The sequence below is a fragment of the Bufo bufo genome, chromosome 2 (assembly GCF_905171765.1).
Source record: "Bufo bufo chromosome 2, aBufBuf1.1, whole genome shotgun sequence".
NCBI lineage: Eukaryota > Metazoa > Chordata > Amphibia > Anura > Bufonidae > Bufo > Bufo bufo.
Window position 1 is genome coordinate 92,888,962 of NC_053390.1, and position 14,827 is coordinate 92,903,788.

General features: G+C 44.2%; 1 protein-coding gene across 1 annotated transcript in view; it reads left to right on the top strand.

The window, feature by feature from the left end:
• Positions 1 to 14,827, top strand: part of ZSWIM6 (zinc finger SWIM-type containing 6) — a gene marked incomplete at its 5' end in the record, with an annotated part of 117,866 nt that overhangs the window by 98,919 nt on the left and 4,120 nt on the right. Inside the window, 6 exons of the mRNA XM_040421320.1 lie at positions 3,210 to 3,356; positions 5,363 to 5,623; positions 7,881 to 8,016; positions 9,184 to 9,341; positions 11,143 to 11,306; positions 14,387 to 14,468. Of these exons, the coding sequence (XP_040277254.1) occupies positions 3,210 to 3,356; positions 5,363 to 5,623; positions 7,881 to 8,016; positions 9,184 to 9,341; positions 11,143 to 11,306; positions 14,387 to 14,468 (948 nt within the window). The remainder of the gene's footprint in view (positions 1 to 3,209; positions 3,357 to 5,362; positions 5,624 to 7,880; positions 8,017 to 9,183; positions 9,342 to 11,142; positions 11,307 to 14,386; positions 14,469 to 14,827) is intronic.

Here is a 14,827-nt window from a genome sequence, read left to right on the forward strand (position 1 = left end):
ACCCTGGCAGCGTTAAATGTCTGCCGCATTCATTACATGGACAATATACCCTTTATATCCCCCCTATTGACATTTCTGTAAGCGCTCAGTGCACTGAATAGGTTATTCTTTACCTCCTGTAAATGAGCATATTCCTCCTTTAATTGTACGGTTTACAGAAATGAAGGCTGCCAAGTGACAGGATGGAAACCAGTGCTACTGGAGGGAAGCGAGGAGTCCCTCCCAGCATGCTCTTCCAGGGAACTGCATAATGGCAACTGGGACCACGGATTTGTATTGCCTGGGTTATATAGAGGGGGTTGTCCAGGATCATGGAAACCTTACAGCGCCTCCCCTGTCCATGGGTTATGTCTGGTATTACAGCCTAGATCCATTGAAGTGAATACAGTTGCGCAGCATTGCCATACACAAGCCATAGATCCCGGTGTGACGCTGCTTTTCTAATCCTGGTCAACACCTTTAATCATCCAAATTTAAAGGGGTTATCCCATGATGAATGTAAAAAAAAAATGACGATCTCTAACAAAGCTAGAACCAGCCTTGTCCTCACATGGATCCAGAGATCTCCACATTCACTGCTCCAATTGCCCTGCTACATTAATTTCAAGCTGGCAGCTCAGGGGGCGTGCACATTCTCAGGGGATGTGTCCTTCTACTGCTGGTGGCAGTTGAAGGATGGAACTGAGCATGTGCTTCCATCTCGGTGAGCAGGACAAGGAAACTAGAAGGAGCAAACAGCAGGTGGCGCTATACAAATAGACCAGTGAATAGGGTTGTTTCAGGTATCGAACTTTTGATACCCAATCGATACTTTTATGCCAGTATCTATTCGGTATCATGTTTTTTTTATTTTTTTCCCCAATACTAGACCCTCCTCTTATGGTGCTTGAGCACGCGCAAACAGTTGAGAAGGAGGGAGTCCCTCCTTCCTATGACGCGGCCGTGCTGAGCCCAATGAAGTGAGTGGGCTCTGAAGCTGCCCGCACCACTGCCACCAATGAATGTGCCACTATTAGGCTACTTTCACACTTGAGGAATCCTGCAGGCAGTTCGGTCAAAACGTATGCCAACTGATTCCATTTTAAGACTGATCAGGATCCTGATCTGTATCACAAATGCATTGCAAGAACGAATCAGTCTGTCCGTTTGTCATACGGACAAACGGATCAGTTTCGTTATTTATTTTTTTATTTTTTTCACTTTTTTTTTCGATTTGGCATTCCGGTATTTTGAATGCCGGATCCGGCACTAATACATTCCTATGTTTAAAAAAATAAATATAAAATGCTTCATTGGTGGCAGTGGCAGCTTGTGATCGTTACCCCAGCAGTGTAATCCGGGGGCTCCGATCGGTTACCATGGCAGCCAGGACACTACTGAAGCCATAACAAAAAAAAAAAAGATAGGACTGTTCAATTGCATGCAGCTTTTTTGCTGTTTTTATTTTTTTCGCATGGTATCGAGTATCGCAATACTTATGGTATCGAAACAACCTTACAGTGAATAGCTCAGAGGCTATACTAAATTATGAATTACATGCAATATAAAAAGTATTCAGATCCAGGTGCTGGTTTAAAAGATAAAGCCTTTTTTTTCTGTTAAAGTAATGCCAGTTCAATAGCTAAAAGGGGACCTGTGACATCTGTTACAGTAAATACCTGCAAAGGGACAGCTTTTGTGTTGTGGCATTCCTTTTGTTGTTCCTCCTGGAAATAAGTTAACATTTGTGTGCTGATATTCACAGCCGCATACTGTTCAGACAGTGTTAAGGGCACGTGTCATTGACGAGGCGGATAGCAACACCTAGTTGTCAATTTATACATCTGCTTCCAGGAGGCGTAACAGAGGAATGGAACTATATAGTTCTACGAAGAAATCGTGTATCTTTTTTTTTTTTTTTTTTTTGTTTCATTTATTTATTTTATTCAAAAAAAACGTTTGATATAGCAGTGACGTATCAAAGGCTTTGATCGGTGGGGGGTCCGAGTGACAGGGACCACTGCTGACTGCCAAAATGAGGAGGTAGAAGCATCAGCCGAGCGCTGGCTTTTTTGCTGCTGCAATTGAGCTCAATAGAAAATATATGTCTTAAGCAGCGAGGAGACGCTGAGCCCTTCTTCCTCCTCGTTTTAGTGAGCGGCAGGGGTCTCCGCACTTGGGCCTTCACCTATCAAAACCTTTGTGTTCACTGACATATCAAAAGTTTTTTTTGAAAGTGCAGTTACTCTTTAAAGAGAAGGAATTATCCTTCATCACTAAAGTAACGGCTGCCTTTTTGCTGTTGCCCTTGGATGGAGGTGAATGGCGTTGTAGGATAAGGCGGTGTTGGGTACGCCACGAGCCCTAAAAGGGTTAATCTCTTCCAATTGAAAGTCATAATTCAATTGCTTGGAGATGACGGCCTCTCTGCAGACTATATAAATAATACAGGACCCACCACTCTGCGGAAATATTTCTTCTTTTGACTCTGAGCCCCAGACGCTGCTTTGAACACTACAAATGTGCGCACTGTGTGTCCACTTCAGATGAAGGCGGAACGGCTTAATAAAGAAAAGCACCAAGTCTAATATTTCCTTAAATGTGTGTACGTCTTGGAAATGCCATAAGTGGCCCCATAATGGGACTTTATTAAGTCCATAAATATTCAGATGCTCCAGAAGGAGATGTTTAATTCATGGCCATTGATAATGACCTGCAGCGGTTTTGCTGGAGTTTTGCCAATATTACAGCCCCCGATTCATTCATATATTATATATTGCACACACACCGCCATATAAATTATAAAGACGGGGATTTTTTTTTCCACTGACTTTCCCCACAAGTTCCGAGCTGTCACCCAGTCATTGTGGTGAAATGCGGCAACGCATGCCCTGGATAGCTGGTCAGCACCATCAGTGTTCTTCGGGATGCCCTATTGCAGGGATGGCCAACCTGTGGCTCTAGCTTTTGTAAAAACAACTCCCACCATGCCCTGCTCTAGGCTGATAGCTGTAGGTAGCGTGGGCATGCTGGGAGTTGTAGTTTTGCAACAGCTGGAGGGCCTCAGGTTGGCCATCCCTGCCCTATTGGTTAAAGGTATAAGGTAATTTTGAGAATCCCCCTTTGAGAGTACTTAGAGCTGACTCAGTCCAAGGACCGCTGCCTTGACACTGGTTAACTTTCTGATTCTCGTAATTGACTATTTTTTTTTCTTCTACATTTGTAAACAGAACTTGTACATAAAGGTGTCACTTCCATCACCAATCTGGAAGGCTGGGTAGGGCATCCTTTGGATCCAATTGGTACGCTCTTCAGCAGTCTTATGGAGGCCTGCAGAGTGGATGATGAAGGGTTTCATGGCTTTCCAGACTTTTCAGGTAAGGAAACCATTCTAATCTATGGATTGCTGCAACGTGAAAGTTAGTGACTGTATACATTAGACTAACTGGCTCATTTCCACAGGGCTGGGGATGTTCTGACTTTTCCCTGATAACTGTTGTTGGTTTGGTTGTGCCAGATCCTTGAGAGAGAAAAGCCATAAGATATGTCTGGCAGTGACTCTGCTTTTTGAAAACGCATGCACTCTTGGTTTGGGTGTTTTGGTATCAAGAGGGCTTTGGTTGATGTCCTCTTAGCTTGTCCACATGCCACAACAGACTCCACATGAGGCTAGGAGTGAACCACCCATACCATAAGATGCTCTACTATTGCTGGATGAAGTGTAAATGACACTTCAAGAAATATCTGTAGAACCTGGAGGACCAGATGCACCTATAGACACTAGATCTATGTCTGTAGGTGGCACCGGGTCAAAACATGGCTGATTTTTCTTTTTCTTTTTTTCTTCCCAGAACCCTTGCCACACCTGTCCATGGGTATTTATCTCAATTATCAAGTTGAGCTAGAATATCACGCATTAACCTGTGGACAGGCTTGGCATGGGTTTTGGAGTAAACAGTCATCATTTTTTTTATTTTGTTTTTTATCCTTTACAACCCTTTTAAACCACACCTGACCTTTCAACAAACTTTGCATAAATGAATAGCACATTGTGTGTACATGGCTATTTCTACCTTTCTTAGCTGTTTTCTCAACTGTATGCTGTATCTTTAGTTTGCATTTCTCCCAGATCTGGTGGGTGTAGACTAGCTCCCAGTGGGTGGAGAATCTCTGGTTCCAAACCTTATCACACTTACTCAGAAGCAGCCCCAGGATCATGGAGGACATGACGGAGAAGTACTGATCTTTAAGGATGTGACTAAAACACCTGGGATGAGGCAAACTTTCTATACAGTGTCTCTCCTGTCACTCAGTTCCTCTCCATAGACTTGTACTGAATTGTGATCAGATCCTTCGGTGAGCTTCTCTGTCCTGGATAGCTTCAAGAGAATTTTCAAAGAGAAAAGCATTTAGCAGGGAGGGGGGAGAGAGGAAAATGGCTGATAACAGAAGAACTAGTCATTTCTCTGAGATATATTACAAAGTTTTGTATGGTCATACAACTTTGCATAAAGTGACCATTTAGGGAGTGGCTTATTTTTTATTGCCGTAGCCTGCTTTGATCTACTTAGCATTTATTTTGCCAATTGAAGTCTGCATTGAATGGAAGCCATGTATGGTCTCAAACCGCAGGACTCCATGGTAAATTATTCACACATTGCATGAACCTATCTGGATGCTGAGACAAAATACTGTGGTGGCGCGGCCACCATGATGTGCCCATACAAATAGACGTGGCTATAGCAATTTATCACCTGGACACTGCCCTCTAATCACTCGCTCCCCATCCCCCCCGCCCTATGACTAACCTCCACCAGTAAGTTGTTATCTTTCAGCAGAGGAGAGATTTGATAAAATGGTTAATGTTTTATAAGTGGATTCCAGGCTGATGAAATAATTCTGACATAAATGAATGTCATTGCTCAGCGCTCGGGGTACGCCGTGCCAGCATTTCAATAAGTGACTCTGGATACCCACTGCTGGTATTGAATGATTGATGGCATTCCAGCCGCAGGTTTTATTAACTTCTAAGTAGGTATTATTGGGCTTTGTCACAAGGAATTGTGGGGCCTTTGTCGTATATGGCGCGGCGTCACTACAAAATGACATTTATTATTTCTTCCTAGAACTAAATGTCAAAATCTATCTTTTGGCCGTGCGCCATAATCTAATACATGGAGGCTAGCCTCTCCTTTGTGTAGCCATTATCTATGCAGAGTAATGTACTCAATCTGCATCCAGTAGCTTCAACACAAATGAGGTATATGAGGCACTCCAAGGCCCACCAAAGCTGGGGGTGTATGGTCCTCCGGTCACATTGAAGCAGTTTGAACCTGCGAATATTTTGCTCAGTGCCAATGTGTTTTTGGTTTTTATACCACAGATGGCTTTGGGCATTGTAAATCTCTGGAATACCAACACCTGTCTCCCCACAAGTTCCTTGAAGAAGGCGAGTCTTACCTAACGCTGGCGGTGGAGGTAGCACTGATAGGACTGGGGCAGCAGCGAATAATGCCAGATGGCTTGTATGCACAGGAGAAGGTCTGCCGCAACGAAGAGCAACTCATCGCTAAACTGCAAGAGATCGAGCTGGACGATACGCTGGTGAAGATCTTCAGAAAACAAGCAGTCTTCCTGTTAGAAGGTGAGGAGCGGAGATTTAAAAAATTATTTGACCACAATATTTTCACAGCAGTCATTGCGAGGGGGGGGGGGGGGGGGGGGATGTATTCAGACTAGAGATGAGCGCATTTCATATTTAGAAATTTGTTCACGCTGCGCTTGGTGGTAAAAGCCGAATTGCGTTTTGGATTCCGTTACCACAGACCATACCGCAATTCTATGACTGAATGCATAACGGAATGCTTTGAGGCATTCCGTTATTCATTCAGTCATAATAGAAGTCTATGGGCTGCAAAACGGATCCGTCCCGAGAGGACTCCCCTGCTTAACGGAAACGGGACGGATCTGTTATGCAGCCCATAGACTTCTATTATGACGGCATAAATAACAGAATGCCTCTAAAAGCATTCCGTCATAGAATTGCGTTATGGTCCCTGGTAACGGAATCCATAACGCAATTCTGCTTTTACCACCAAACGAAGCGTGAATTTAACTTCATAACCTGAAATTCACTCCCCTCTAATTCAGACATCATCCTCTGCCATTCTGTATGGTAATGGCCCAGGCAGTGTCTTTTTGTTGCGTCTGCCTATACACATTAGGTTAAAAGTGGCAGATTCCACCAATTTAATGTGTATATGGGGACCTACTGAGGCAGTTCACTTCCCATCATGTCTGCTTCTCTCCATTGGCAAATGTTTGTGAGATGGTCGTCTTTGTCTTATGTACGTAAATCACCTTAAGGCCCCTTGCAGACGAGCGTTTGTCACGCTGCGAGTCCTCAGCACAGCTCCCGGCCTGACCCCCCCAGCACTGACGGGGGTCACATGCATTATATTGATTTATAATGCTATTTAACCCTTACAGTTCTGGAATGTATTAGATGACACTGACATAATGCTGCCAGTATTATCCAATACATTCCAGAACTGTAAGGGTTACAAAAAAATCATAAATCAATATAATTCTATGTGACCCCCGGCAGCGCTGCGAGGTCAGGCCTGGAGCTTCACTGCAGACTCGCAGCATGACAAACTCTCATTTGCAAGGGGCCGACCCAGGAACAGCATTTCTAACCCACCCACCGCATACCTTGGACAGCCAGCAATCCTGAGAATGGGGGATCCTTGAGTCCCCTGTATAAATGGGGGCAGTGGTACGTGTGCGTGACCACCTTCTCTCACTTCGAGGGGACTGCTGCACTTGGTGGTCCCATACGCAGTGAGTGGAGCAGTGGTGACTTGTGAGCCCTTGTCCACCGTTCTCATGATCCATGGGGGTCCCAGTGGACAGATCCCTTGCAGTCACACATTTATCATGTATCCTGTGTATGTTGGCACTCAGACCTCTTTTAAGATACAAATAATGAAAATGCACAAGACAATATGGGTGAGATTTTACCTCTGTGCCATTTGGAAGTCATTACATGAACCATGTTTTTCTATGTACCGTACTTTTTAAAGAGGATTTAAAAATCAGTGGTGGTCTGAGTCGCGACACCCCAGCTGATCCGCTACGTGAAGAGACCGTAGTGCTAGATTGAGCGCTGTGGCCCCTTCCTATGCCAGTCCATCACGTTTACTGTACCCGGGCTGCAGTAGTAGGCACAGCCACTCTACAACATATGGCACTGGGTTAGCTGGGACGAGCCCACAGTTCTCACTAGAGCACCGGGACCTCTTCAAACTGTACTGGGAGTCTGACCACCACCGATCTCGTATTGAGGACCTATCCTGAGGATAGGCCATTAATATCAAACACCCAGAAAACCCCTTTAAGATGAGAACGGGCCTAATGAGACATTTAAAGAGTTGTTCAGTTTAAAAAAGCAATGCATTTTCGTATCTAAAAGGTCTATCCAGCCCACGGTACAATAAAATCCATTCTTTATTCATTGTCCTATAGTCATGGCATGAAGGGTCCTGTTGACAGCAAGCAGAGATCTTGAAATCCTGATAAATTAGTGCCAACGCTGTATTGGAAAACTGAACTTTGGAAGCCATACCCCTTCTAGGGCCCTATTTTTACAGAATTTCGATATACCTATGGCTTTATATTCCACTAACTGGTCTAGTAAATGTGGCATTTGTGATGTTTCCAGCGCAATCGTCATCAGTAAGCGAATAAGTGGTTTTCTGCTAGGAAATGAAGGCACCTCTTGCAGGGTTCTTGATGTGAGCCGAGCTGCAGCACATGTGATGTGACCTAGTATTTTGTGGCTGTGTTATTATGCAACGCTATGTGAGCGCACTGACGTAATGTATGCTTTCTTGGCACAGCTGGGCCGTACAGTGGTTTGGGTGAAATCATCCATCGAGAGAGTATTCCAATGCACACATTTGCCAAGCATCTTTTCACCTCCCTCCTACCTCACGATGCTGAACTGGCATACAAGATTGCACTGCGAGCAATGAGGTAAGTGTGACTCTGTTCTGGGTTACTGGCTTTAACCCCTTTTAATCCTCATGTTAAATAGGTTACGTATTGCAGGGTTTTGTGAGAATCTGGCTTCAGGGTCTGGACATTGCAGCCATAATTCAAGCACTAAAACGCTAGCTGCACAGGCGTCCGCATCTTCTGGCGCCCTGGCTGTTGTGAAACTACAGCTCCCAGCAATGCTCTATTCACTTCTATGGGAGTTCAGAGAAAAGCTGAGCGAGTGCGCACACTGGATGTTGTAGTTTCACAAATGCATTTTAATAGTATTATCTACTCTGAATTGCTAGTAAGTTCTGAAGATAAAGGGGGTAATCCAATGTGTAAAGCTGCCACCCACGTAGCTCCCCGCTCAGTGGCCGCTGCATCTCTGTTGCACGGATCAATACATCCGGCGACGGGTGGTGTGCATTGGTGCCAGCCAATAGCGGGCTTCGACGGGGATGAGCCTCCCTAGCATCGTGGTTGATGCTAGGGAGGCTCATCCCTGTTGCTGGCTGGCTCCTGAATCAACCAACCCCACCCCCGTCGCCAAATGTTTTGATCTGCACGGCGGCCATGCGGGGAGCAGGAGCTATGTGGGTGCTGGGCAGCGGGGTAAGTATAATCTATATGTGGTGCCCGGGCATTGGAGAGCACATGTTGGATAACCCTTTTAAAGACTACCTGTCATTTCAGAAAAAAACTGTCATAGTGAGTGTGACATGTCAGAAGCTTTGATCGGTCAGGGTCCTTGTGCTGAGGCCCCACCGATCACTAGAGGGAAAGGGCAGAAGATCCGACCCAGAGAGCGGAGAGTCCTGTGTTCAGACTAATAGACTTTCTATGAGCCCAAACACTACTCCCTATGCTCTCCAAAGAGGGGTCATCAGCGTGGCCTCAGTGGGGCTGTGGGGACAAACTGTTGCACACCTAATTCGCAGGATTTCCTGACAACTGAATGCCGGATTAATGGGTTTGATGGAGACCTGTTTCGCTCCTCTTTTAGATGCATATCTAGAACTGAAGTTCTTGACGCATTCCCTGTAAATGAGTGTGTTTAATGTGGCGTTGAGTACATTCCTGTGTGCACATGAAAAACGAGTCAAGCGACTACCGAGGCCTGGTTTAATTATTGATCCAATATGGTTTTTCTTTCCTATACAGGTTGCTTGTGTTGGAATCCACGGCTCCCACCGGAGACATGTCCCGGCCGCACCACATCGCCTCAGTTGTTCCTAACCGTTATCCCCGTTGGTTCACCCTGAGTCATATTGAGTCACAACAGTGTGAGCTGGCATCTACGATGCTGACCGCAGCCAAAGGTACGTCAAGAGCAAACTCTTCTGCGCCAGCTCTAGCACTTATTAGATTATGGTGAGATCAACAAAACTATTGTTCTTTCATAAGGAAGTAGAAGAATGGTGCTTCCTGGTGAAGCCAACAGTACGCCTATTGTAAATGCATACGCTTCTGGATATCATGGTGCAGTTGGGTTGCTATGGGGCCTGCTCGGCTACCTGAGAAGTATTTTTTGTATAAATGTGCCATGGTGTGCAGCAAGCATATTTCATGTGAATGCATTCAGATGGCTGGGAGGACACACTGCCAGTATAGGCACAAGCATAGCCCACCCCCCTATTTACCAATTATGGGCCTCATTTATCTAAACCGATTGGTTGTCAGAGCTTCACTTTCTTTTCTAAAACCAAATGAATGTTGCACTCTGGTTGTTTCTCCCTTCCATTGATTTTTTATTTTTTTTTTACTGCAAAAATTCACATGTGGTCTCGGTTTGCCCCAAAATCGCTCTACTTCCTCGTTGTCCAGTAAGGTGACGTGAGTACTACATGTCTTAGGCTACTTTCATACTTGCGTTCGGGGTTCCGCTTGTGAGCTCCGTTTGAAGGCTCTCACAAGCAGCCCCGAACGCATCCGTCCAGCCCCAATGCATTCTGAGTGGATGCGGATCCGCTCAGAATGTATCAATATGGCTCCGTTTCGCCTCCGTTCCGCAGGCGGACACCTGAACGCAGCTTGCAGCGTTCGGGTGTCCGCCTGGCCGTGCAGAGCCAAACGGATCCGTCCAGACTTACAATGTAAGTCAATGGGGACGGATCCGTTTGAAGTTGACACAATATGGTGCAATTTTCAAACTGATCCGTCCCCCATTGACTTTCAATGCAAAGGAGGGACGGATCCGTCTGACTAACTTTCACACTTAGATTTTTTGGTGAAATATAACGCAGACTAATCCGTTCTGAACGGATCCCATAGTTTGCATTATAGGACCGGATCAGTGTGTGCAGACACCAGACGGATCCGCTCCGAACGCAAGTGTGAAAGTAGCCTTAGAGACAACTAAAGCAGCTCTTCAATTTACACAGAATTGTTTTATTTTATTCATTGACTCTACAAGGCCCAAAGTTTGAGAAATTCTACTTTGAATAGCGTTAGCCATTGTTCTCACTGGCAACATCACTTCGATTTAGAACAGAAGCGCTGATGACCGTTGGATCCCATTGACTTATGTGGTCAGTTGGGTTTTTATTACCTCAACAGCAAGAATTTTGCTGCATGCTGTGATATTCTTGCCTTTTTGAAAGTGACATAACTGTCGCTTTTAGGCTCCTAATACCAATGTGAACAGTTTTCAATATTCTTTTGCGGACTTACAAGAATGCATATGCAACCTTTTGTATAAATACCTTGGCCTTGCTCATCTCCAGGCATACGCAAATCATACTCTGGCTCCCAAAAGTGCTTATATCTTAAAAATCTTAAACTTTTATATGAAAGATCTTCGCTTTTGTGCATTCGGCAGTTGCAACTGACGACACTCTTCCCGTTCTGAAAAGAGAAATGGTCATATTCAGACTTTACCGTCCAACATGTGATTCCTATAGTTTTTTTTGCTTTGATTTATCTGGTGAAGTCCTCCTCACTCTTCTGAAATTATATTTTTTCAGTTAAGTCTTAAAGCTATCCCTGGTCAGCTGTGCTTCAGGGCCATACAGTTTCAGAACAGGGTTTTTCTTCACTGATTCTCGATGTTTCTGGAATAAGTAATTTCATGTGGACCTAGATGCTGATAAAATTGTCCTTTTTCTCTTCTTCCACCTGCAGGTGATGTTAGGAGACTGGAAACAGTGTTAGAATCCATCCAGAAAAATATTCACTCCTCATCGCACATATTTAAACTAGCACAAGATGCATTTAAAATAGCAACGTTAATGGACAGCTTACCAGATATAACGCTGCTGAAAGTATCCTTGGAGCTGGGCCTTCAGGTTGGTGAAATTCTTGTATAGTTCTACCAAGCATTACCGTTCAGCAGTCGCGCGTTTAAAAAAAAATGCCTTTACCTCACTGAGATTTCAGAAATTTTTTAACATTTCAAAAAAAGGTCATACACCTTGAACTAGCAGTTATCAGTGGGGAGAGGGGAGGAAGCCGCTGCCAGACACCCCATGTGGCAGCGTATCTCATGGAGAACAAAGAGTTGAGCATGTCCAAAAAAACTGAACTGTCAACTGGTTTAGAATATAAACTACGTCTTGCGATGATGTAAATCACGCATTCTTGAAACAGTGTAATTTCGGCAGGGGGAACTAATACAGATTCCTCATACCTGGGAGAATTTAGACCAATTTGGGACCATTCCTACGTTTCAAAACTTCAGCACTGATGACCTATCCTCAGGATAGTTAATCAGTATCTGATCGGTGAGAATCCTACACCTTGGATCCCTGCAGATCAGCCGAGAGCGCCGCAGCCTTCTCCATGGTTACCAAGCACAGCGCCGTACATAGTATCACACTCGGACCCATTCACTTCTATAAGGCTGAGCTACGCCTAGGCCACATGACGGATAAACGTGTCATCACTGGCCTAGGAAAAGCTGAGAGAAGGCCGAGGCGCAACAGTGAGCTCTACTGCCTTCTCAAACAGCTGATTGTCGGGGGTCCTGGGTGTCAGACCCCCACGCATCAGATGCTGATGCCCTATCCTGAGGATAGGTCATCAGTAGAGATGATCGAAGCGACTTTGGATGGTAAATCCGAAGCCGCTTCGCAAAAAAAATTCATAACACTGTACGGAGATTTGTCCCTGTACGGTATTAGAATGTATGGGCTCCGATGAGCCAAAGTAAGTTATTCATGAAGTTGCGCGAGACTTCATCGAATAACTCTGGTAATTGATTATTACAGTGAAAAACCACTTCAAAACTTGGAACAGAACCCTGCTTCGGTTCGGAGTGGTACCTTGGAACCGAAGCCAATTTTGGTTCCAAAGTTTTTCACTGTAAATCAATTATCAAAGATATTCAACGAAGTCTCGAGCGGCTACATGAATAACTTCAGCTTATCGGAGCCCATACATTCTAATACTGTACGGAGACTAATCTCTGTACAGTATTATAACGAATTGTTTTAGCGACGCGACTTCGGATTCACCATCCGAAGACGCTTCACTTATATCTAGTCATCAGTTCTAAAGTCTCAAACACGTTTAGGGATTTTCCAACGGGTCTTTATTAAATATTGCCAGCAGTTTTCACTTCTCTGCAGGCTGTTCTTTCTGCTCCTCAATGAAATCCACCAGAGAGCTGCTCTGAGGATAGTGCTGTATTCCTTACAGCTCATAAACGCTCATTTAAGCTAAATTCTTATGAAACTGATAATGCATTATCTTAAATGAGCTGGAGAGAGTAATTGTACCGTTCCTGCCATCGGAGCACGAATTTCAGTGAGAAGCGGTGAAGGCTGCGGAAGACTGTTGAGAATCTTTGCCATCCAGCATTACTTGCTGTCCCAGTGTCTACACAGTGACTACAATGTGCCGAAAAATATTGCTGTGCCGATAGATGTTAAGAGCTCAGTTGAGCTCAGGGGGGTGTCCTTGAGGACATGTCGGCCATTTCCAGCGACAACTACCAGATTATAATTTTTTTCTCGACTGCCTTGGAAAGGATTGTGCACGGATATAGCTAGTTAGTAGTATGTAGTAGTAAAGCATTGCGTTGATAGTTGCACAGTAAGAAGGTTATTTCTATACATACATGCAGTAAAATTATGCTGAATGTGGTGTAATTCCCATAAAATGAAGTAAATTTTCGCTCTTTGTCTACAGCAAGAAAACTGCAATCTTGAGGCTGCTCTCTCGTATAGTTTGCTCAATATTTTGTAATCTGCACTTCAGTATAAAACACGGCAGCATTGAGCAGAGGGGTGATGTATAGGTTAAGCTTGATATTGATTCCTCATAATGGTTATCTATGGGCCCTCTAATAGCCGTGCCAAACAGCGTGTGAAATCAATTTCTATATTCCCGAGTGGTTAATGGCAAACATTCAAAATAGGCATTTTGTATAAACTGCAAAGCAAAACTCATTTCCCCTGGTACACCCAGTATGTACCGACAGAGCCGTGCATCAGCTTTTTAACAGTGCTGCGAAAAAGTGAATGGGAGCGATCAAGTCCCAAGATTCATCATTTGTGGTAGAAACCAGCGTCTCAATGTGGGTCCTGGCAGTGATTAGGGTAATTTTCAGCTTGCCTAAGAAATACGTCGCTGTAATTGAGGCCTGCGCTATATTTTGCCACCTTCCATTGTTGGTATGCTAATCGGTTAATTACGGATGGATATCTAATGAGCTTTATTAGTAAGGCTCATCAGAGGAGATGGACTGCCATTTTTACTGTCTCTCTCATCTTCATGTCCTTTGAGGGCTCATGCTTGTGACAATTAGATGTTTTGTGGTCCGCAAGACACTGATAACGGCTGGCCCCTAATGGAACAGTCCTATCCTTGTCTGATAATGCGGACAATAATAGGACATGCTCTATTTTTTTATTTTTTTTTGTGGAATGGACATGAAATGCACTTTTTATTTTTACGTAGCCCTATTGAAGTGAATGGTTCCACACACAGGCCGCAAAAAAAGGAACGGCCCTAATTCTGAGGTTGCAGGGCTAGGAGTGCTAGTAATCCCATATTTGACATGTATACCAAATTGCACCAGTATTTAAATAAAATCTCTTAAAGGGGCTGTATAGTTTGGCCACTGGTTGTCCAGCAGCTGGAACCTTTAGCGGTCGGCTCTGATCAGTTGGAAAATCTAGGACCAACATGGGTAAAATAAAGGATTGTGCAGTTCCCATCAAAATCGGTGTGTTCTGTGTAATCCAGATACTCATTGTAGCTATGGATAATTGGTGCAGGACCAACTATTTTTGATACATTTTAGAATTCCTGAATAATGTTTGAAAATGGCTTTTCTAAACCAGACTTCCCCCCCCCCCCCCCCATCTTGCAATGCTGAGAAATCTTGTATTATATAATTTATATATATTTTTTATTTTTTTAGGTAATGCGTATGACGTTATCCACTTTAAATTGGCGGCGGCGGGAAATGGTCCGATGGCTGGTAACATGTGCAACTGAAGTAGGTAAGTACCTGTATGCGGATCCTATGGGTTTGTAATATCATTGGCCTCATTAGGAGATTTGTCTCGGCTCTATAGAAAAATCACATAGGAGAATGACCGATTTCACCCTGCTACATCTGTACATGTTTTTTCTTGCTGCCGTTACAGTAAGGAAAAAAATTTGGACATCAAAGTAATAAGGCTTAAAGGGGTTTTCCAGGAGTCAAATATTGATGACTGCTCCTCAGAATAAGTCATAAGATCAGTGGGGAGTCCGACCCCAGCACCCCACCGTCAGCTGATCACTGCAGCCTTTTCCTTAGGCCATATGACCAATGACCTCACTAGCCTATATGCTTCCCATTTCCATTAAAGTGAAT